The sequence below is a fragment of the Aptenodytes patagonicus genome, chromosome 12 (genome assembly GCF_965638725.1).
Source record: "Aptenodytes patagonicus chromosome 12, bAptPat1.pri.cur, whole genome shotgun sequence".
NCBI classification, from domain to species: domain Eukaryota; kingdom Metazoa; phylum Chordata; class Aves; order Sphenisciformes; family Spheniscidae; genus Aptenodytes; species Aptenodytes patagonicus.
The window spans coordinates 2,783,027-2,807,441 of NC_134960.1; the positions used below are offsets into that span (position 1 = coordinate 2,783,027).

The 24,415-nt window shown below is 41.9% G+C and overlaps 1 protein-coding gene across 6 annotated transcripts in view; it reads left to right on the forward strand.

The window, feature by feature from the left end:
* RAPGEF6 (Rap guanine nucleotide exchange factor 6) overlaps positions 1-22,686 on the forward strand; it is a 137,572-nt gene extending 114,886 nt beyond the window's left edge. For 4 of the 6 annotated variants that reach the window (XM_076350463.1, XM_076350464.1, XM_076350465.1 and 1 more), the window contains 8 exons: positions 143-363; positions 2,798-2,989; positions 4,473-4,607; positions 6,015-6,128; positions 10,421-10,646; positions 12,651-13,162; positions 16,464-16,775; positions 18,467-22,686. In XM_076350463.1, coding sequence (XP_076206578.1) covers positions 143-363; positions 2,798-2,989; positions 4,473-4,607; positions 6,015-6,128; positions 10,421-10,646; positions 12,651-13,162; positions 16,464-16,775; positions 18,467-18,492 — 1,738 coding nt within the window. In that variant the 3' untranslated portion in view covers positions 18,493-22,686. The remainder of the gene's footprint in view (positions 1-142; positions 364-2,797; positions 2,990-4,472; positions 4,608-6,014; positions 6,129-10,420; positions 10,647-12,650; positions 13,163-16,463; positions 16,776-18,466) is intronic. The other 2 variants (XM_076350466.1, XM_076350469.1) reach the window with 1 other exon arrangement.
* Positions 22,687-24,415: the final 1,729 nt, after the last annotated feature.

Sequence of the window (24,415 nt, forward strand, 5' to 3'; positions counted from 1 at the left end):
TCATCTTTTTAACTCATTTGCATCAGCATGCACTAGCCCTAACTGAAGATTACTGGTATTAATCTGCTTTGGCGTGTGCTACTGTAGCTCCTCATTGCTGTTGAGAACTAAACGTTTACTGCTTTGCTCTTTTCTTTTATAGATCTCTGAGTCAGGGCAGCACAAACTCGAACATGCTGGATGTACAGGGAGGTGCTCACAAAAAACGTGCCCGACGCAGCTCGCTTCTGAATGCCAAGAAGCTGTATGAGGATGCCCAGATGGCGAGGAAGGTGAAGCAGTACTTGTCCAACCTGAATGTAGAGACAGACGAAGAAAAGATCCAAGTATTGTCACTTCAGTGTGAGCCTGCATATAGCACTCGTAAGTACAGTAATCTAGAATGGTGGCATGATCTATAAAATTTATAAAAATCTTGTTCCTTCCCTAGAAATTAAGATCTTTCTCTTCTCCCTTCAAGAAAAAAATACTCTAGTAAGTGCTTGTTTGTCAATTCATACACTAACAGTTTCAGCAAGCCAGCATTTATCTTCTGGTCTTCATTGAGCTCAGAAAACTTCAGTGATGTTTTCTATTTTGACCTACAGTTCTTAAACTGTGTGTCTTTTCATCAGTCTGGAAGGAAATTCAGTAGTACATTAGCTCTATTCTTGCCCTGCTGTCCTTGTACAGAATTAGGAAGGATAAAAGTGCCGTTTACCATATGAACAGCAAGAAAATGAAAAGAGACAAAATCAATACAGAAACTGCAATGGATTAGAGCTTAGAATAAACCAAGATTGTTGAGGAGGAGAAGTTAGGTCAGTGTTGACTGATGAGATTGACGTGGCTTGACAGTCAAAAATTGAGGGCTACAGCAGGACAGTTTTCATAATTTGAACTCCTGTGCAACTGTCTAACTAAACAAATTGTTATCTGACCTGCTGTCTTACACAGTTCAGTAAATTCTTACTTAAAAATGAGAAATGGTAATTGCATTTTATTTTGATCCTTAGAAATTTTCACTTGCTTGAAAGGCAGGTTCATTTCAAAATGGAAGAGTAGCAACCTTGCTAATCAAAATAATGTTTCGTGCTTGTCTGTTGTCCAAATGCAGTATTTTAAGACTCTTTTTGTCCTCAAATACCCTTTTGTCTCTGAAGAGAAAAGTTAAAAGAATGACTAGGAGATGGCATCTTGAAGACAAAATTTTAAGCCCTTTCTGTTATTCAGTATTAAGAATGCAAGTCCTTGTTATTTTGTAAGGTGCCTTCCTATGCAAATTTTTTTAACATTTTTTTTTTTAAATAGCACAGATGTAGGAATCCTGGAAATGGCCATACCTGACTCCCTTTTTAAAAATGTTAAATTCTGTGTATTCATGCTGGCCTTGTGCCTTGAGGTCACCAGAAATCACGGGTATCTCTGAATGGAAATATGCACGGCATCGTACATTGCCAGTAAAGGTGTTCTGCTTGTGCTGTGTTCAGCCAGATATGTAATAGCACAGAATGTTTCTACTTAGAGGTAACACCATTGTGGGTTTTATGCTTTACTCCCCTGCCGGAATAATAAATTAAAGCATGTCAGGATGAACTCTTGATAGATGATCTACAGGTGGCCATAATATGCCCAGGAGACAAGCATAAATGTTATGAGGTTCTTTTTCAATTGTTTTAAATAAATCTTGTTTGCACAGTGCTAGCCATAGATATTTGGAAGTAAAAATAGGGAATATGTACTGACTGTTTTACTCCATGTAGTTAAACAAATCAAGTCCTTTTTTTTTCTTAAACTTCAAAAAAAGAAAATGAAGGTTAGGTGGATATACAAATAAATATCATAGAATCATAGAATAGTTTGGGTTGGAAGGGACCTCTAAAGGTCATCTAGTCCAACCCCCCTGCCCTGGGCAGGGACATCTTCAACTAGAGCAGGTTGCTCAGAGCCCCGTCCAACCTGACCTGGAATGTCTCCAGGGATGGGGCATCCACCACCTCTCTGGGCAACCTGGGCCAGTGCTTCACCACCCTCAGCGTAAAAAAATTTCTTCCTTATATCTAGTCTCAATCTACCCCCCTTTAGTTTAAAGCCATTCCCCCTTGTCCTGTCGCAACAGGCCCTGCTAAAAAGTTTGCCGCCATCTTATTCATGCATATCTCTGTAATTCTTGCCCACTTTCCCTTTCTCCCAGAGAGAAAGCTCCCATAAAGAGCTCCCCAGTCTCTTATCTCAGTAGTAAGATTCTCCTGGCCTTCCTTGAAGAAGAAATGAGCAGCAGTAATGCTGCAATCCAGACTTTTCCAAGGGAATTCAAGGAGGAGTCAGATGGCCTTAACTTCAGAGTTTATTAATTGCTGTGTGATTAAAGTAGAAACTGAATCAGTGCCCTGTGTTGTAAATCAATTGTGCCACCTAGTGAAAGGTTTGATGCCAATTGGCAAAACAACTGTTCCTTCTCCCTTTGGTGGCATTACGTAATTTTGAAGGAGATGCTGTTACGCTTTTGCACCTGATGTACAAACATCTAAAACATGGACTTTAATTGTGGTAGAAGTAAATCACGTTTTTTGTCTTTTGATAAAGTGCTGATAAAATAAACTATGACACTTTAAAGAGTTTAGGTTTTTTTAATGCCATTTCACATAACAGCCTCTTCAGTGTAACGAGATTGCTGTGTTTGGAATAAAACGTATTTGAAGCCCTTTCCGTCTGCTTCATACCCTGGTTGCTTTGTCTGGATGGTTGTACTCAGAATGACTGTAATAATTCTGCAATTGATAGTGCAAGATACTTATATGCAATTTTTCCGTAACAGTGACAAAGAATTTAAGTGAGAGAAGGGGAGCGAAATCCTCAGAAATGTCACCAGTACCCATGAGATCAATTGGCCAAACCACTAAAGCCCATCAGCATCAACAAAACAGGATGAGTCAAGTTCTTCAGGTTCCAACTGTGAATTTATACCCCAGTAGGAAAAAGGGACTGACAAAGGATCACGTCACATTCAGTGAGTATCTTCAGTTCACCTGTCCGGAGAGTTTCAGAGATGAAGTAAATAAGAGGGAGGAGCTGTTTGTAGCTGGGTGGATTATTTGAGATACCATTGTGCTTCATCTACTTAATTCACTTTAAAATAGCTGAAGCACATTACTGTGTTTTAAGAGGGTGTGCCGTTTACTTAGTCATTTGCACAGTCTTTAATAATTTTTCTTAAAACAGCTAATGGTAAGGTGCTGTCTCCAAATACGCTCTTGCTTTGTCACTTTTTTCCCCTTGAACTAAAGAATGTGTTCTAACTAAAGTGATCTTAATATCTCTCTCTTGAACAGGTCAGATGTACGGTGTTAAGTCTTTTACTGTGTATTTCTGCATTCTAAAGGGATCTTGCACAAACAGAGTAGAACAACATTGCTTGTTTCTTTTAATGACAAAATGAGGTATAATGTATTTAGGTGAAATCATTGAAGCAAATCACAGACATCTAACATTTTAACCTCTGGAACACCATTATAACAACATTATTGTCAAATGGAGCAACATACGTTATTAGTTGCTCCTAGTGAGCATCAGGGTTTTTTCTGTCTCTAAATTTGCTAGTTGCAAAGCAGTATTATGTATTAAAATGCTTTTGACCTATTTGCATAACTGTTGTATCATTTGAAAGCTACAATTGTGGTTTATTAAAGTTAGTTGCAGTCAGTAAATGATCATGAAATGATTCTATGATACGTCGAGCATCAATATCCGTTAAAATAGCTTCAGAAAACAGTATATTGCAGCATATAAAATAGTGTTTCCAGTTCGTATTTATTTCAAGTCTCCTCTTAAAAGCCTGTGCAACTTGGTATGTTCCAGAAGCTTTGCTGAGAGGTGTTTCTTCATTCCCATGTGTTAAGTGTTCAGTGTTGATCTAACAAGCTATTGAGAACTTAAATTAACTCCTCAGCACTGTGTTCTCTGCAAGGACAGTGCACAATAATAGTGAACAAGAAATACCAAATCATCAGTTTGTGAAGTATGTCGGTGCACTGGTTTTGCTAAACTCGCTAAGTTGTGTATAGTGCCCGTGACTGCCGATTTGAGAACTCCTGATTGTGAAGAACTTGAACTGACTTGTTGGCTATGACATAAATTGTTTTTAACACTGTCCCAACAGTGTCACGGGCAAGGGTTTCCTCCAAGCTTTATACTTTAGTTTTGAGTCCTTTGCCAAAACCACGACTAGTGTATCTGTTGCAATGGTTCTGGTTGTGACCTGGGTGTTTCAACACACTTGAGATAAGCAGCCAGCAGTAGCAGTGGCCACTGGTGATCTGATCTAAATTTGAAATGGAGTCTACCTCCACATCCAGAATTCATCTGAGCATCTGCGCCTCTCTTTGCTGAATACTCCAGTGATTCTTCAACATGGTGCTTATTTTTAGTTTAAACAAGTATCACTAACTTGAAAGAAGAATAACATGCAGTAAATGATTCCGTTGTTTTCGTAGGTACAGGCTCCCCACAGAAGTCATTAAGCTTGTCTGAGGAAGTCAGTAGTAAGAAGCAAACAGATGACACTATGTCCATGGCATCTTCTTTGCACTCCAGCCCACCTGCTTCTCCTCAGGGCTCTCCACGCAAAGGTACGTGTGCTGCGTGAATGTTCACAGTGCGCGTGTCTGTGTCCGTCTCGGGAACTCGTGCCTGTGTTGTACTAAAACCAGGGTGGGCAGTGGCAGGAATATTTGTTGGTAATGACATGTAAGAAAAATAGTGGTTTAGAATATTCATGTCAGGAAAAGAATCATGTCTTTCTCTGAAAAGACATAGTTTTCCAATGTATTTATATGGTTTGGCCTTAAAAGTCACCTACTGTTTAAAAAGGGGAACAATTGTTACAAACTGCTTAAGTGCTTCTGACAGAATTCCCAATAGATCTTAAGTGCTGACGCCCGCCAGTGTATCAGTTCAGATTTAGGTGGCCGGTTATGTGAATGGGATTTGCAAACCTGGGGATTTCTTGAAGACGACAGTGTTGCACAGAAACTGCGGCTGTTGAGACATCTTATGTTTTTGTTTGCCTAAGGTAGCAGGAATATCAGGTGATTAGACAGAGCTGGAGATAAAACGGTGTCATAGTTCTCCAGAACAGATGGTTTTGATAGCTGCAAAAGTAGTGCATCCACCTAAATCCTTGAGTCGCTATTCATATTTTTTGTTCTTGTGCACAGGGCTTTGTATACACCCCTGTCTATCATGATGCCCTGAGAATCCCTTTATTTTTGATGTCTTCATCTTAAAAGACCTGCATCACTTCATCATTAGTCAACCTTGGATGGGAATTCATTTGAAATCTCTTAACACCACTTTGTAGTGAGCCAGTGTGGTCAGTGTTGAACGGTGTGAGGCATTTCTCCCCCCCTTCTGTGCTGCTTTTGACTCACTGACAGCCCAAAGCCCACTGGATTAGCATGGCATGGCATGGTGACTTACTGCATCTTCTCGCCCTTTTCAGTGGGAGATCATGCTGGTCCGTCCACTTCTGCCTTCACAAGAGACTGTTTCCTTTAGGAGAATGCCACTTATTTTACTTAAACACAGCATATGTACAAGAAGCTTAATTACTTGGGTTGCCAAACCTAGCTGCACTGAGATTTTTGAGCATCGCTTATAAACATGTTATTTTTGTTAACTTTCTTCTGGTTCTTTGAAAATAGTATTCTGTTTCTTTGGGATTATTTTTATTAATTCAACTTGCTTTCAGCATATTTGTAGCACTGATCTAATTTGATTGAGGTGGTCCATACCCTGTTGTATGTGTAGTGCTAACAGCTCATTGAACTAAAATTAGGTGCTTCACAGACAGCTGAAAGACATAATTTTAGGCATGAACACATTCCACTTAATCTTAGATTTCATTTTCTTTTAAGCTATACCCAAGTGATATGCAAATAGGATTGAAGAAAAAAATGTTTTAAAATCAGGATGTTATTTTTGCTGTTATTTATCTCGTCACTTATCAAGATCTGCCTGTGTGTACTTTATTGTAGTTGGTAACATCCAAAGGTCGGATAACTGCAGTCAGATGAATCTCTCTGGCTCTTCCTCATCGCTCGCCAGTGAAACCAGCAACAAGAACAGTGGACAACGCAGCTATGGAATAGGTGGGGCTTATTTACAAAAGAAAATTTGGATGATTGTCAAAGCAAGAGACAGTTCTCACATAAGTGAAAAGGGAGAAAGAGAGGATGAGAGTGAAAAGGCAGAAGCTGAGCGTAAGCACAGGAAAACGAAGGGACCCCAGCTTAGAAGACTTAGGGAAAGAAGCTTCTCCAGGGAAAGAACAGCTTTTACTGCAAAAAGGGAAGCAGAGCACGTTGAAGCCTCAGAAGGGAGTGAAAACCAAAAGGAGAAAGACAGTGATGCTCTGAGTACAGCAAGTATCTATAGCAACAGCAATCTGTGGACATCTTACTGCCTATGCATGAAGTCTAGAAGGAGGAGGAAGACTATATGATGTATTTCTAGAAGAAAGACTATGATGTCCACTTTGTGTCAGATATACTGATTTTATCCAAGTTATTTTAGCACTATTCATTTACATGTTTAAGCTGTTTAATGTGCTTCCCTTCCAGATATTTGTGTCAGTTATTTATAGCTAATCACCCTTACAGTGCAGTGAAGACGATAATGTGAAGTTTAGAGAATAAAGGAACAGGTACAGTGACAGTTCTGTTATTTAGTGTTTTGCAAATGCCAATGAAACAGTAAGTTCTGCAACATTCTCTTAGTTAGACTCTAGATAGTCCCTCGTGATGTAAATCAAATGCTTACTTTCAGTGTTGGGGTATATTTGCATTGGTCACATCTGCTAACCTTTTCAGCCCAGCAGAGACTTGCATTTAGTCTGTTTATATACACGTGCAGTTATTTAATGACTCAGCTTTCAGAAAGTGTTAATCTCTTTAATGAAGAGGAGTCCTTTTGTTCTCTAGATCTTTGAAGTTCTTGAAGAAGAATGTCTTAATTTTAAGACGCACTGTGAGAACATTTCTTACTGCGGTACAGTTGGGTTAATTTTAAGGAGTCCATTAGACAAAGTAAAGAATATGATGTGTTAATTATTGCCAAAGGAAGGGAAACTGAAATTTAGTCTTAAAAATGCTGGTCTTAAATACATTCTTTTTTTTTTTTTTTTTCCTTCATAAGGTTCAGTTCTTTAGTTTGATAATATTGATATTTAATGCTCATGTTTGCTCTTAAAATCTTACAGCAATAATCAAGCTTAAGCTGTGAAATCTCTCAAACTATGAGCTGTATACCAGTGGTTCCAGATGCCATATTATATGATCTCTGTATTTTTTATGGACTTAATGACATCAATCTTCTGTATTAAGTTGTGTGTATCACTGGCATGGCTTTTACACTGCCTGGTCATTTCACATTTTCAACTAATTGATGTAAACATATGGCAGTCCAGCTCAAAGGCAGATGTGGGTAGAAATGAAGTGAGAAATTGAGTGATTGCCAGGAATTTGGGAAAAAATGCTTATCTGCGGACAGTGTCAACAATATAGTCTCCTGTAAAGAAGGACCCATGTTTTGATTAATTTACAGATGCTTGTTTACCTTTACATGAAGCAGTTGATGATCCAGTATTTTCAAATAAAGGTTCTAATTTTGTAATTTTATGCACATAATGTAAGGCATATCATAGACTGTTTTCTTATAGCGAAGGCAGGGATATGTTTCCTGACATGCAGTGGATTTGCTATAGAGAAACCCCGTGGGAACTTAAAGAATAAAATACTGAAATTAAAAAAACCCAAACCAACACTACAGTCATTAATCCAAGACCTTTTGCCCTCAGATAAAGGGGAACAACCCACAACTGTGGGCCAGTGAGTTATTGGAGGCAAAATGTTTTGGGTTTTTTTTTTTTTTAATTAAAAAAAACCAACCCAAACCGATTTAACAGGCACCTTCTGATTTTGTTGCCTCACAGTGCAAGAGAATGAACTTTGGTCTGCCCATAAGATGGTGCATGGACTTATCTAAAGAGATGAATACTCCGGAGAGCTTGAAATCTGAACATCCTAAATTTGCTGCTGCAACTGAAGGCGCATAAGTTTATGGGGCCTGATGGGATTCATCCCAGGGTACTGAAATTCGAGTCAGCCAATGTTATTGCTAGATCTCTCTGTTATTTATCAATGATCTTGTGACTCTGGAGAAGGTCCCAGTCAACTGGAAGCTAGAAACGTTATTCCAATTTTCAAGGAAGGCAAGAAAGATGACGCTGGTAAATATAAGCCTGTCAGTCTCATTTCAGTGCCAGGTAAAATGATGGAGAAGATATTTTGGGAGTCACTAAAAACAGTTGAAAGACAATGTGGACATGAGTCAAAGCCACATAGGTTCATGAAGGGAAGGTCATGTCTTACTAGCTTAATATCCTTTTAAGACAAGATTACCCACATCGAAGGTGAAGGGAAGGCAGCAGATGTGTTTGGGATTTTAAGCAAAGCTTTTGATACTGTCTCTCACAGTATCCTTCTGGACAAAATGTCCAGCATGTACACAGTACTATGGGTGAACAATTGGCTTGAAGGGTCGGTCCCAAGGAGCTGTAGTAAATGGGATACCATTTGGCTGGCGGGCAGTCACTAGTGGTGCTCCCCAGGACTCAATTTTAGGGCCAGTGCTCTTCAACGTTTTTATCGATGACCTGGACATAGGGAGTTGAGTGCACACAAGTCAGTTTGCCAACAATGCTAAATTAGGAGGAGCCGTTGATTCCTTCCAGGGTAGAGAGGCCTTACAAAGAGATTTTGATAGATGAGAGTGTTGAGCAGTCACCAACTCTATGAAATGTAAGAACAAATGCTGGATTCTGCACCTGGGACAGTGTAATTCTGGAAGCGTAGTGAACCGGTTGAAAGAAGAGATTGTCCTGCTATATTCAGCATCGATGCGGCCTCACCTTAGGTGCTGTGTGCAGTTTTGGGCTCCACAATAGAAGAAGGATATAAATATACTGGAATGTGTCCAAACGAGGGCAACAAAGATGGTGAGAGGACTAGAGGGCATGACTTTGGAGGAGCAGCTGAGGTCACTCGGTCTGTTCAGCTTAGAGCAGAGGAGACTGAAGGGTGCCTTCATTGCTGTCTACAACTTCCTCATGAGGAGGAGTGGAGAGGGAGGTGCTGATCTCTTCTCTCAGGTGTGCTGTGATAGGATGCCTGGGAATGGCTTAAAGCTGGAAGTTCAGATTGAATATTAGGGAAAAAGTTCTTCACTGAGGGTCTGGTCAAGCACTGGAACAAGCTCCCCAGGGAAGTGGTCATGGCCTCAAGTCTGTCGGTGTTCAAGAAGCGTTCAGACAATGCTCTTAGATACATGGTTCAACTTTTAGGTTGCCCTGTGTGGAGGGAGACCAGTCACTAAACCTGAAGGACCTGAGTGTGGTTTCCCTCAGACCAGCTCAGATGCGCTTTGCCGAGTTCAGTCAATTTCAGTTCTTTCCCTGATTCTCTAAGGTCATCAAAATAAATGATTTGGGCAAGTTGTCCATACTAAGGGCTTTTTCTGATGCAGTGTAGGGACAGGTGTCCTGTCTGGAAGCACTTTAGCTCTACCAGCAGAAGTGTCTACAGGATATATGTAGCCAGAGCCCATGGAAGTCCCCAGTATAGTAGTCTCTTTTATGTTCAGGTACTAGGAAGAGGAGATGTTGGATATATGGGGCTATTTACATTATTTGTGTTTGAAAGAAATTATTTGAGGGTAAGGGTAAGCCAAGTAGAAAAAATGCAGTGTATATTTTGCTCTGAAACTGGTGAGGTCTTCAGCTGTTTCCCTTCTGCGGGAGCAATGCTGGCATCTGGTCCAGCTCCTGCCAAAGTTGTATTTCCCGCTTTTGCTTCCTTCTCTGTTAATTTTGGAACAGATAATAAAACTGAAATGGACCATATGGCTAATCCCTGAGTGCTAATAGCTGGCTTTTACCTTAGTTAGCATCTCCTCATCCACTGCCAAAATCTTTTTTGAGTCTCACGCGATAGTAGGGCAGAGGGATAGTGGGAAATGCACTGCGTTTATTGTAGAGGACTCGGCGCTTGCAAAATTTGAGAGACCTGATCTGTCAACCCACTTCATGCTGCAACTGTTGATCCTGTTTATGTAGGTTTAACCTTCTGGTCTGGAGAGTAGCGGAGTTGCAGGTAGGTTATTGGTGTCACCAGACTTGCATTAATAAATTGCAGTGCTAGATGCTGATAGATGCTAAAAGCTTTAGTACCCTAAAAACGTCAGTGGACCGATTGTATGCAAACAGGGTTTGATTGTCTTTTCTTTTAAATATCCTTGCTGAAATGTGTGTGTCAATACTTCGTTGTTGTACCTAGTAAACTCAAATTGCTCTTTGACCAAGACATTCTCTTCTCCTCTCCTTTAGGCTACGCCCTCATACCTTCCACTAAATCTGATAACTTCTCGGACTCCAGTCACAGTGAGATTTCATCCCGGTCCAGCATCGTGAGCAACTGCTCAGTGGACTCGATGTCGGCAGCGCTGCAGGATGAGAGGAGTTTGTCCCAGTCTCTCATTGTGGTGGATTCGGGGGGCGCAGAGAGAAAAGAGCATCCTCAGCCGCTGGCTGATTACAGCCAGCCATGCCCAGGGTAAGATGCAACTGGTTTTGGTTGGGCTTGGTGTCCTGGTGTCAGCAGGGGTGTGTAATGAAGCTTTGGTCAGGACACAGTTACGCACTCTACTGTGGTTATTAAGCTCTTCCTAGAAGCTGGAGTACTGGCTGCTCTGTGTGGGAAGAGCCTGTTTTCCCAAGAAACTACAGTATTACTTGGGTAGACAACAGCTTGTTCCCATCGGTGGGGTTCAGATGGACATCTCTTGCAGGAGACTGCAAATGTGTTAAAAGCTAGGATGATACTTAACAAATTAGTGCAGTAGTGAGAGACAGCAGAAGAACAACAGGGCATTATCAATTCTCTCTGAGTCAGCAGTGCCAGTCACTTAACATACTCTAATGTGATTTTAAAGGATTTTTCTTATTAACATTTGTTGCTTAGGCAGACTGGAAGCTTTCTGCCTGGCACTGTCTTCCTGAGAGTTCCCACACAAGAGGTCTTGTTACTTTAGTGCAGTGAGAACTTACCCTGAGATGACAGTCTGAACTGGAAGTTTTTGGTTTTGTCTTACTAGGTGTTAAGCCTTGATCCATAAGGTTTAATATGTGGGAATCTTCTTGGGGTAGCATCTTCTGTCCTCAGATGTTGTGGATTCAAGTAAATGAGAGATGCTCCTTACATTTCTAATTTTTACAGCTCATCTTTAAAGCTATATATGATTGAACTCTGTAAAGAGCCGTATGTTGTTTCTGTATAATTGATTATAATACACCAGTATTCTGTGGTGTTCTCTCCCCTGTAAAAAGGCTTATTCGTGTATGCTTTGCTAAAGGGATGCAGCTCTTAAGAAATGAGTGATTCAGTTTATTTCATTAGGCTAAAATGGGAATTTAAAGATGTGCTTCATAAACAAAAATAATTCCCTTTTCTAAAAGGCATAACGCATGCTGAGAGTTTAGTCAGAACAGTAACAGTGTACTGAGCAAAATGCCCCTCCGTACTGGCTATGAAAAGCCACCTTCAGTGGTGGCTGAAGTAGAGTGAATTGCACCAAGGACACTGCTGCTGCTCTCAACTCGCTCTTCTCTTTGCAAATCAAAAGCAGATTGTTCATGTTTTGTGGTTGTTCCTTTATGCCTCAGTTTCAGTGGGTTTTGGAGGGAGGAAAGCAATTTTTATGCTAGAACTTATAAAATAGAAAAGCAAGGAAAAAAAAAGTTGTTTGCATGTATCTAAGAAATGTTCCTCGATTTCACAACGTGTCAGTAAACTGCTGAGGGATAGTGTTGAATTTTAATGTTGTGCTGCCCATGCATTTATTAACATAACCAGAAATAGTTAAGAGACTTGAATATTGTCTAGCGATCGTAACTTCATGTATTCTAAATTCATGCAAACCTGGCTTTATTTTTTTCCCCCTTAATTATGCGTTGACAGCGATTAGAGCTTTTAGCAGCCATTTCTTTAAACAAGACATTTTGTACTTGGGTTTTCAGAATTTGTCACTCCAGAACGTTTCCACAAATGTTGTTTATGCCCAGTATTTCCAAATGTTACTGAAATACAACTACCTCCCCTCTGTCTAAACAACTTTAAGTTGCTGCCAGTGAAGGGGTTGTTTTTTATTCTAAATGCTTATTTTGGTCTTAGTTCATAAATGCAAAGAAAAAGGTGTTAGAAGCCTGAAACTAAGAGGTAATTACTCCTCTGCTTTCTGTCAGGCACTGTCTTGCTGTAGTTGATAGAGGAAAGCTTCTGTGGACCAGATTTTTATGGATCTGGGGTCAAGTATGTAAATGCCTGTTGCAGACTTGTTATTCCCTTGGGAATAACTGCCCAGCTGCCATGTGCAGTAATGAGTCAGGAATAACGGTGTCTCTTGTCAGTGCTCCCGTGTGCCTTGACCTTGCTGTATACCTGTTTTAAAACCAGAGATTAGATGCCTTTAAAACCAGATAATTGTCTCCAAGTATGTCACTCTTATTGTAAAAGCTGATGAGGTTTGTTTTTTCTGCTTTCTGTTGTTTTCAAATGTAGCTGGTCAATCACTAGGCCTGCTCTCATCAGAGGGATGGCTTTCACGTCCTCCATGAGCAACGAGGAGATCTCCCATGAACATATCATGGTAGAGGCAGCAGATAGCGGCCGGGGAAGCTGGACTTCATGCTCAAGTAGTTCTCATGACAACTTCCAGAATATCCCAAACCAGAAGAGCTGGGATCTCCTCAATTCTTACCGTCACACCCAGCTGGATGGACCTATAGCTGAAGTTGATCCCACAAACTGTTACTCTGAGGAGGCTTATTTGTATTCTGAAGCCTTTTCCAAAACCAACAGGCAGTCGAAAGCCAGCATGGAGCTCGATCAGTCTCGGCAGAGCTGGGCCTCCTCCAGCTCGCTGTCAGACACCTACGAAACAAACTATGGGACAATTAAGCGGAGGGGGCTGGAGAACTCTACAGCAGAGCAGACGGAGGTTTTGGACTCTAAACCAGGCACTGATACAACTTACAAAACTGTTACTTCGAGTACAGAAAAAGGCCTGATAGGTAAGCCAAGGCAACAGCTTATGGAAGCTTCTACATCTGTTTTTCATTTTGATATTAAGTTGTTAAGAAATGACATCAGCAGGTCTGGGGGCTGGATGGCATGTTAAATTCAGCTTTACATGTGGTTTTAATCAGAAAACTACGCAGACAGTGTGTTTTCAAGCCACCTTCTTTTGCGTTAGGAAAATTGAAATCATAAACCAGCACACTTCCCAGCCGCTTTATGGGTCTGCAGAACTGTCTTCATGAAAATGTCAGGCAGTTCCTCTCGGTAGTATGACCTTGTAATTTTTCTGGATGATTTTGGAAACGCTCATCACTGTAGACGTTCCTCTGGCAAGGAGCAACAAGCATGGCTTCTTGAAGTCCATATAATACAGACTTTCCGTGAATTCGAGAGGGAAGAGCATGACTGCTGAGTGGTACAGAGCTCTCCCACCTCTCCGGGTCTCAGGCACCTTTCATCCACAGGGCTTCTGTCTCTGGAAGCTCAAGGGCAAAGCAGATTCCCTTCCTATCTTTGCTTTGTTAAACTGCCATTTATTTGGTTATACAACTACAGTTTGGCTACGTATGAAAGGAGAAAAACTTATAAAATGTCTTTTCAAAGATGCATAGTTCTACCGAGCAAGATGTTCTTTCCCTGTCCTAGTGAGTTTAGCAGCCAAAACTAAAGGAACTGGGTTAGGAACAAGATAAAACATGGAGTGCAAAGCTTTCTAGACTGTAAGTCAAGGGTGCAGCTGAAATGCAATTTAATTACTGACTAGATTGCTAGAGGGGTTTGTGTTATCAAAGGTAATTGCCTGAATAAACATCACACATAGGGTGGAGGTCTTGGATTGCGTTCCTCCTCCTTGGCTTTGTAGAAGAAAGGCAGCATGGTGGAGCCTTGCAGAAAACTTGCTCACAGCTCACTCCTGTGCATGTGGTCTGCCCTGGTAGCCTTTCAAAGCTGCTCATGAGCCTCTGAGCCGTTTTAGGAGATGGCATGTTAGCTATTCAGCACATGCTATCTTTGCTCACAGCTCTTCCCTTTCTTCTTAATTCTGTTTACATACTGCACCATATAGCTTGCCTCCTTTGTGCAGCCATAGCACACTGGTAAGAAACACTCGGCAACGTGCTTCAGTAGAGCATGCATATGTCTACTTAAGCAAAGATCTGATATAGGTGGATATAATTTCTGGTTTGCAAATGCAAATCTGGTAGCTATTCACCATCATACAATATGCCAAAGATATTTTCACATTATTTCACCATTTGCTTATTGTCTACAAACAGCTTGTTGCCAGAGTCTGTAATGACTGCATGAGTTCAGAATATCGTAAACAAAACAAGAATCTTCAGTTTGTTTGCTTAACGAGTGCTGGTGTTGAATCGTCCCCGAAAAGAACTGGCACAAGCTTTCTTGCCTGAAACCTTTAAAACGGAGCTGGAAAGGCACTGCCCACATACTGATGGCAGAATGTGGTCTTGGCAGAATCCGTAAATGCAATGGCTTCATAACTTCATGTGCATCTCTACCCTCTGCAACATCGAATGTTTCTTGCTGCAACCTTTGCTTTACCAGCAGAGGAGGTGTGGAATGGTAATGTGCCATTGCTGTACATCCAAAGGGAAAAGCTTTTTCATAGCTTTCACCTACAGTAGACATCAAAATTTATATTGCTGCCTTTTAGTTACGTTTCCCTTAACCACTCTGTGGAATTTCACCCTATTTTCTTTATGAAGTGAATATTTGAGTAATCAGCTGCTTGGGAAGGAGAGTTCCTTGTGAAAGGGTTTCGTAACCTCCTGAGACTGTGGGTGGGTGACAGAAATTACAGACACTTAATGCTGTGGACATTAAATGCTCTTAGAATGTTTTATTTTGATAGAATTTGTAAAATAGTATGAATTAGAACTTTACAAAAGGGCACATTATTCCTACTTTTGTTATTACAGTAGGTGGGGGGATTTGCTCGAAGGACCCAGCCCTTCCCTATCCTTTCAGGGAGAAGAAAGCCTTCTTCGCTTCCCCTGCTTTCTCATAGGTGCCCAGTTAAATGCTAGTTAAATGAAAATTATTCCTATAGATCAGCAGTATAAATCTCTGCCTGTACCCACGTGTATCTGCTAAAACCCAGACTATGTGAATTCAGTTTTGTTTATTTTTTCTGTAAGCCCAAGCATGAACTGAGCCATCAGGTATGAACAGGCTCTCGTTCCCGGAATCTCACAAGTCCACAGCACAATAAGAAATACTCCTTTATTTTCATCCTTTCACGTTCTTGTAAGATAAGAAAATATTACAGTTGCTGAAATAAATGAAACTGTAATGAACATGCACTGTTTGAAATGTATCCGCAAGAAGAATGCAAATTCACTCAACTAACAGATTTTAAAAATTACCCTAGCTTTGAAACTCTCTGTTGCAACACGTACGTGGGAAAAGTCCAATTTAACATGCACATGAGCCCCAGACCTGAGGGTGGGTGGGGAGGGGAGGGAACTTAAAAAAAATTTAAGCTTTGGTTTGAGAGCCTGTGTGACCTGAACTGCCCACGAGCGGGGAAGGAAACATGGACGTGATAAGCCAGTGTTTACTATTGGAAAATGCAAAGTAATGAATGCAGGCTTCATATACAGTGTGCCTGATAGGAGCAGTTTCATGTGATACTAGGGGTTTTTTCTCTTCCTATAGCATAGCTGATTGGATGGTTTAATGTCTTACTACACGTGAATTGATACAGTGATATTTTATTATAATGAATTTCTGTTAAGCCCCTGATGGGTGATGAAGTGGATGTTGTTGAAGTCAACCAACAGTTCTTGCTATCGGTCTCTAGCACGCTGTGCAAAGTAACTTTTGGGCTAGTTGCCTTAATTTCTTTTGTTTTAATTTCCTGGCCTGTAACAGAGAGTGGCAGCAGGCTCAGCTGGCAGCATTGCCATGCTGGCTCTCCATCCGTACCGTAGAGCTCCTTAGCATCCCACGGTGGAGCGGTGCCACAGGAGTAGGGAGTATAATGAGCGCTGCAATTGCAAGCCAAGTGTAGAGAAGGTTACAGGCCTGTTTCCGCTCAATTGGCATCTTGCCTAATGAGTTCACGGGTTCTGTTGCTACTCTGACTTCTTAAAATAAGTAGAAAACATAAATGAAAGCATAAATATCTGCTGCTGTCGTTATAACCAGTGTTTCTGCATTTGCATTTTGTTATCAGTTTCTGTTTTGCCATTGTAACATTTCATGATTTTTTAACGTTTTGTTTCCTTTGTTTTCTTCTTTAACATTTCCATTGCTTATTTCTTGTGCCAGTGTACTGTGTCACCTCACCTAAGAAGGACGATAGGTATAGGGAGCCACCGCCCACCCCTCCGGGATATATGGGGATTTCTTTAGCGGACATAAAGGAAGGATCGCCCCACCACCCACACCTAAAACCTCCAGACTATAGTGTGGCAGTGCAGAGGTCAAAGATGCTGCACAGTGACCTCTCTAGACTTTCATCAGCATCTCTCGGTAGTGACCCGGTGGCCTGTATTTCATCGAAGATGCCTCAGTGGCATAGTCGGCAGCCGTCCAACCCCAAACTAGCAGATATGACTGACGCAGATAGTGAAGAGGATGGTATGTGCAACACCTGACTCGGTAGATGTTAAGTGAACTGCTGTGTGAATCTGGTCTGTGCAGTGTTTACATCACAACGATGTTCTGGGCTTTCTCTTGGTCGTTCTTGGAGATTAAAACTTGATTAATCTCTAAATATACAAACATGTTTGTATGGCTGTATACACATGCATATTTGTATGCATGTATATACACTTTAAAAAAAAAAAAGAATGCCTTCCCTTTAGAAAAAGCATGTTGACACCGAACAGACTTTAAATTATATATAAATAAATACATATATAAATATACATCTGAGATCTCCCAAAGCACAACTGCGACACTTAAGAGCATGTAGATACTATTGTTTTGTTTTTTTTTTTCCTTTTAAAATCTGTCCCCTCTCAGTGGTGATGATGACTTTAAGGGACACTGTCAGGCTATAAATTACATGCAGAAAAACTCCAGCCTCTCTGGGTTGATTAACTGATGTCCCGCTGTTTTAGGATGGCATCAGGACGATGACCTAAAACAAGTATTTTGAATTTGGATTTGGTGGGGTGTTGTACAACTCTTAACTCGTTTTACATTTGTATTCTCATGTGCCAGCATTAAGCTGCCTTATTCCTCGACAGAGATTTCTGGAGATTGGGTTTAAAAATGTTGAACAAAGTTAACAGTGAACTTCTGTTCTTCTGAAAAGTGCATTTAATAAAACCTGACTTCTCAGCCCAACTTGGCCTGACAGTGTCTCTTCCAGTTAAATTCTTCACGATCTTGTTTGAAGCAACAGCCAATGCTGCTGAGCACGGCATGTTTCAGGTGACCGAAACGCAAGAGATTTTTCTGAAAAAGACTGCTCTTATATTGTGTCAAAACTAACTTCAAGTTAGGGGAATTTCTACTTAATTGTTTATCTGCTGATTTGCTTTCAATACTGTGCACTGATGTGATCTCTCTGTACCCTTTGCTAGTGAACTTTTTTTTTTTTTTTTTTAATTAGAATGTTGCGGTCATTTCCTTCAATTTCGGTCTGGCTTAAAATGAGCCTGGATTTAGATTAAAACAATTTCTGATGCAAAATGATCCTATCTTGGCCCCTTAAAATATGTAAACAGTATTTAACATATATATTAGTATTGCAATTCAAACTTAGGGTAAAACATAAAGTTGCTCAGCATTAATTCAGTTGTGATATTAAATGTTTTTGATGTAAAAATAAGGAAGTAATTGCTTCAAACATTTTAATCTGAATTTTTTCTAAACTAAATTTAACCATACACTTTTAGATACACCTATTTTACTATTTTTAAAGTGCCTGGTTAATTTTATTTGGAATACAATGCTCACTGCATGTTGGAAAGTAATTTACTGGCTTTTCTCCCAAATCAGTAGCTTTTGGGATATTGGGAGCTGCATGCTAATAATTTTTGGAGGATCTGGGATTTTCTGTTTTGCAATACATCTTTATGGTACGATACAATACCTCAGACTACTTGAGGATTTGTTAAGCGGTGATACTGAATATGTTGTGGTCAATCATTAAGACAGTGAAAACATCACGCTGAAGTAGTGAAGTCTTCACAGAACCACTGTAGTGAAATAACTGGGTACTGTTCTGTACCCTCTGCGTCCAAGGCAGGGGGCCGATGGAATAATTTACTCTTTTTTTGTTTGTTTGTTTTTCTTTTGTTTTTTGTTTTGTTTTGCAGAAGATGAACAAGTATCAGCAGTCTAACCATTGGGCTATTTATGTAAACCACCTCACAACAGAAGGGATGTGGGGAGAAGGACCACATGATTCTGTTAGCGAACGCTAACAACTTGCTGCTACTAACCTCAAACGTTGCGTTTGCCTCTGTCACGGACGAGATGGAACGGGTTGGATCACGTCTCTCTACCTTACTTCAGTCTACCACCGCCTAAGAAAGCTATTTCTGCCTGTGAAATAGAAAACCGTTTTCAAGGAGCGTACTGACTACCTGGATACCGACGTTGGTATCCGGAGATGGACCGGGCGGGCTTCATGCATTTGGGAGGACCAGTTGCCACCACCGCTTGAAACTTGGAAGCGTTCTTCTGTATGATACCATATAATCCTTTGGTAGTTTTCCATCGTCGTTATTTTCTACATGTCCATTATAAGTCTAAGACTGTTATTTTATGAACTTTAAAAAGAATATATCAAAATGTCAGCAAAAGCGAAGGACATTGCTGAAGTATCTGAAAATAATTTATTAATTTAAATTTTTTTTGATGGGAATTTCCTTTATTTGTGTTGGGAGTGCTCTGGTTGGCTAATATAAATGTTTAGTCAATGTGATAGTAAATAAGCTACACGTAAACTGTTGTGCTCTCAAAATAAACACACAAAACTAGAAACGGGACATTATCAGGTGCAGAAATACATGGATTTTAGAGTGGTTTCAGATTAAATATAAATAGAGCACAAAGCCCTGCAGAGCGGCGTGAGTCAGGCAGGCAGCCCTGCCCTCTGCCGCTCCCCTCCTACACGGACACAGCAAAAACCCTCCGCCCTTGAAGTATCTTTGGAAATTTTTTAGCTGCCAGCCAACTAAGGCAATAGTTGGTGCTCTCCTCCCCTGTTAGGCAGTCGTTTGAAATGTGGAAGCTGTAGCTCACAAGCTCTTAGGGGGGTTTGAAGCTTTCCCGAAAGAGCTTTAACCAGGTGTTGCCCTGCAGAGTTCAGCATGCAAAGCGTGTTGCTAGAAACCAAAACTAAACTGTGTGTTGTGGGTTTTAAGATCATCCCACGCGTTCTGGCCTTTTACCAGAGTTGCACAGGATTTAGGTGCAAAGGTTATCTTTAAAAATAATAATAAAAAAATTATAAATCGCCTTCATTTCACAGTAAAATTTGTGAAACTGAATATTAAACGACATAATGCTCATATAAAAGTATAGTGCGTTTTATGATGGATTAAAAAACCCTGTTGTGTTAATCTGGAAAATACAGATGATCTCAAAACATTTTGTTTTAAATCCTAGGTAAAAATCGTGGTGGTGTTGATGTCGATGACAGTTTTGACTTACAGCCAGCCAGTATTAACACGTGATCCTCCAGTTTGACTATGGTCAAATAAATTGCTTGTTTGATTTTGCTTAGCCAGCCAGAGCGCAGAGGGGTAAAACTGGAAATACCTGCAGTTTCTTTCTTTCTTTCTTTCTTTCTTGTAGCACATGATGCCCCATTCTAGTGTTAAAATTGGACATGAATGTGTGAATATGTATTTAAACATTTAATTGTAAATCTTTGTTGTGATGTTTACAGCCTAAGCTAGAAAGATGATGTTTGTCATTTTTACAGTGCCTCAGAAATGGTTTCTCTATCCATAGTTGTGAAGAGCTTTAAGGTTTTTTTTTTCCTGTATGTGTGCAGGGGGTGCAAGGTGAATGCAACATTTTCTGAAAATGACACAAGTACCAAAAACAACCCAAAGCCTTTGATGTGCTTTCCCCATAGCAGCTTGGGACTGATGCTACCGGGTGAATGTGTATGACCCGGCCTGCATCTGCATTCGTAGCGGTGCCAGGTTCAATATTACCCTGAGGCTGGAACTGACCCATATTGATTGGAATTCGGAAGACATAGATGAACAGCGATGCTGAGGAAGGGATGCCTAATTCATGACTAATTGGTTGGCTGTATGAATTTTTGGCACAAGTATCTGAGGAGCAAATGGTTGGGAAAAAAAAAATATTGAAAATCAGTTGAGGTGTATCGTAATAAATGCATTCTGCTTTTTTGAGGCCTTAATGAATATAATGAACCTGCACAGGCCTTAATGAATAAAGATTAATGTAAGTGTCAAAGCAATGCAGGGCAGAGCGATTATTTTCAGCACATGTAATCTTGATAAGATAACTATTAAATTGCTATTTTTGTGGGATATAAATCCAAGTCCTAGCGATCCCACCGTCAACTGTAGTTGCTTGTTAACTTCTACATGGAGTGCGCAACAGGCTTCGTGTTTCGTCAGAAAATCATCTGTGTTCCGCCAGGTAAATTAAATCGTATGGTTCCCGTGACCTCGGGTGTTGAGCTGTAGTTTATGTCAGCCTGTTGAACAAAAGTGCAAGGGATGTGGGGTTGTTACTAAAGTGACTTCCTTTTTCCCCAAAAACCCGATAGTGCTGTCTTTGAGGATACGGTAAAGCTCCTCTGGGGAGCGGGGTTGGGGTCACCTCTGGCAGCCAGAAAGAACAGTTGAATAAATCACCCGTTGAAACGTGGTGTTTGCACATCAACAGCATCCGTCTGTTCTGCAGGGCTTTTCAGGACACTGAAAAGTTTTTTCAAGTGAGTGAAAGTCTTGCTAATCATATTTTCCTAATATCCAATACAGCTGGTGTAAATAAATCGTGCGTGAACTATGGACAAATGAGCTACTACTACTGCTTCTCCTGCCTCGCACAGTGTGGCTTGCCTCTGCTGGTCCTTGCTGGGATTTTTGTTTGTTTGTTTTAAATCAACCGATCACATTGATCGGGGCCGATAGCCAAATGTAGTGTGTCTGGTATGGATTTGAAGAGACGTTATCCCTTTTTTCAGTAATTCAAATGGAAGTAAGATGGTGGTTAGTACCTGTTGTACACTGCTTTATTGAAGTGATGTCTTCTGGATCATAGATTCCTGACTTGGTACCTCCGCCGGCTTCCTCTGACTCGGGGTCTGATTTCGATGAACAGTTAAAATGCCTCATGTCACTTTCTTCCGCTGCCGTACCTTGGTTTGCTCGCTTTCTGCTGTTGGCTCTTGACTTGCGGGTGAAAGATCTGTTTCAGCTATTTGTGATTTAACCATACAGTATTTCATTACGCTTTATAAATCTTAAACTTCCAAGTAATTCCCCAAAAAGCAGTGTGGTTTTGTAAACTTCAATTAGCCTCTCCAGTTGCAGAAAGGGGAAAATGAGATCACTGAGCCTCTGAGTACTGGTTTCATCTCCCAAATGAACAAAAATATGGAAAGGCCGTGCCCGCAGATGCTTGCAGTACACATTTCTGCAATGTGCACATGCAGGAACGGGCGGATGTTTGCTGACAACGGGCAACGTGTTGCTTTCCTGGCTCCTTTGCTTTGCCTTCACTCACATAAGGAGTTTCACAGAGGTGAGCGATGCTTCACTGGGAGGTGGTCAGAGCCCCTTGCTCGGGATGGGGTGCGCAGTGCACTGAGGGCTGCCCGCGCCCTGCCTGCACCCACCGGAGGCGGAGGGGTCTCCCCGTTCCCCAAGGGCTGAACCTGTCAGCGATGCCACTTGCAGAAGGAGCCTGCGTGGCATCAGTGGTGTTGCAAAACCTCTCTTTCATCATCTCCCAAGTCATTTCGTCGCAGGCAACAGTGGAAATGCGCACCTGCCATTTAAGTTTTTATGAAACATTAGAATTAGGATTTTTTTTTTAAAGGATAAACTTACCACTGCCTTTGCAAAAACAGGAGAAAAAAGGGATACTCTCTCTTTAGAAAAGCTTTACACATTATATTTTAGAATGCTTGTATAGAGGGTAATCTACCTTGAATTCCCAACTCAGCTTTTGCTTATGTTGTGCTTTTTATTGTTTTATCTTTATTTTTGATATACCTGGAATGCAGTTTAGCTTGGTATTAATTAAATTCTAAATATGTGAGCATATTGGCAAAACTGCACAGATGTAATGATATTCCAATAGCAATTGTACTGCACAAGTCAGTGATTGTAAAGTATTCTGTAACAAGCAATGTTTGTCTCCTATTTTTTGATACCTCTTACACTTATGTCTTTTAGAAAGACAGTGCCTCTGTATGCTTTTTGTATTTTTACTGAGTGATTGTAAATATTTGTTATATTTTTGGTTAAGAGAATGTTTAAAAGTACTGTTTATTATCCAATCTATTAATATGTTGGAATCAATAAACAATCTACATATATTAATTGTTTTCAGCAGATCTTTTCTGGCAGCCAGTGGAGGATGGGAGCCGAGTTGGTGTGGAGCTGGGGGGGAGAGCCTGGCAGGAGCGTTGCTCACCCCAGGCTCGGTGAGGAGCAGCAGCCGAGTGATTTTTGTCCTCGCAGCGAGCCACGGCCCCTCAGGTTTTGGCTTTGTCTCCCCCCATCTCAGCTTGCACCGTGGGGGGAGCAGCTGGAAGAGCATCTCACGCGCACGCGTGGGGGTGCGTCAGCCCCCGGTAGTGTCGGAGCCCCCAGCCGTGCAGGGAGAGGAGGTGGTGGGCGCGGTGGCAGCAGTGGCTGCGACGTGCTCCTGGCTCCCTGTCCAAAACCGGGTTCGGAGCAGGCGCTGCCCGGGGTCCAGCAGAGTTTGGTGTTTGTCCCCTTCCCTGTGCAGCGTCTGGGATGCTGGGGACACCGGGATCGCAGCCTGGCCCAGTGGGGGAGCAGGGGACAGACGGCCCTGGTCACGGCAGCCTGCCTAGGTCGGGGAAGTGGCCTCTGGACACCAGAAGGGGAGCGAGGAAGGAGCCACCGCTGCAGCGTTTGGAGCCTGTGCCCCCACCACTCTTACAGGCACCCGTTGCTCGGTGCTTCATACCTCTCCTCTGCGGTCCCTCACCATCCTCCCTGCCTGTCCCACGCTCCCAGAGCAGCTTGTCCATCTTCCTCCCGCAGCCTCCCTGCCTGCGTAGGTGTTCTGCAGGCAGCCCCTTACCTTCTTTCCCTCCCCCCCAAGTCCCTTGTTCCCAGCTGCCATCCACTCCCGCCTGCCTGCAGCTCCGTCCTTCCCAGCACTCTGCTGGAGCCCTCATTGGGATGTGACATGGGGAGTCATCTCAGGGACACCAAGGGCCACGTGGACACCTGCAGGGAGGCTCTGCTCACAGGGACAGGGACTTGCATCTTCCCCCCCCTTTCCCCCGGGTCCTGTGGCCCTGCCCCGGCACAGCTGCCTCCACATCGAACCCAGAAAAATCAGAGCGAGACGAAGCCTGATGCTGCAGAAATGCCACTGGGCTGCGTACCGCGCCTTGCAGGCTGTTATACCCTGTGAGATACAAATAAAGATGTGCAGGGAGTGAGGGTGGAACCACAGAGCTGAAAATACTCTTCCCCCCCCCCCTCATTTTTGCAGGCTGGCCTGTGGCCCCTGGCAGCCCCTGGCGTGCTGCTGCGGGTGGGACGGGCAAGGGGAGCAGGAGCTGCGCCGGGATCCCCCTGCCCCAGCCGGCAGGGCCAGCTTGTAACTTCGTTTTCCCTCTGTTTATTTACTGATCATCCAAAAGGTAAGCTACCTGGGAACTTTATGGATAAAGACATTTATTTTTTTTTTTTTTAGGGAGCGTGGCACTTCTGTAAGGGGTGCACGCTGGCAAGCAAAGCCTGTAGTTTCTTGTTTGCTTCCCCAGTTCAAATGGAATTTTCTTCTCCCCCCGTGCAGCCCCTTTCCCTGCCTTGTGCGTGGGGATGCGGCTGCACACGCGCTGCCAGATCAGATGAGATTTGAGCTTCATCTCGTTCACCATCTTATTTCCCCCAGTGGGGCTTTTCAGTTTTGTTCTCAGGGATCTCTGATTTCAGGCAGTTTCTGGGAGGTTGTTAGGGTTTAAACATTTGTTGTTTGGGTTTTTTTAAACTTCTGAAAATTACCATTCTTCTTAAAAAAAGGAAAAGAAAAAAGAGCTGCCACAAGAGGACAGCATTGCC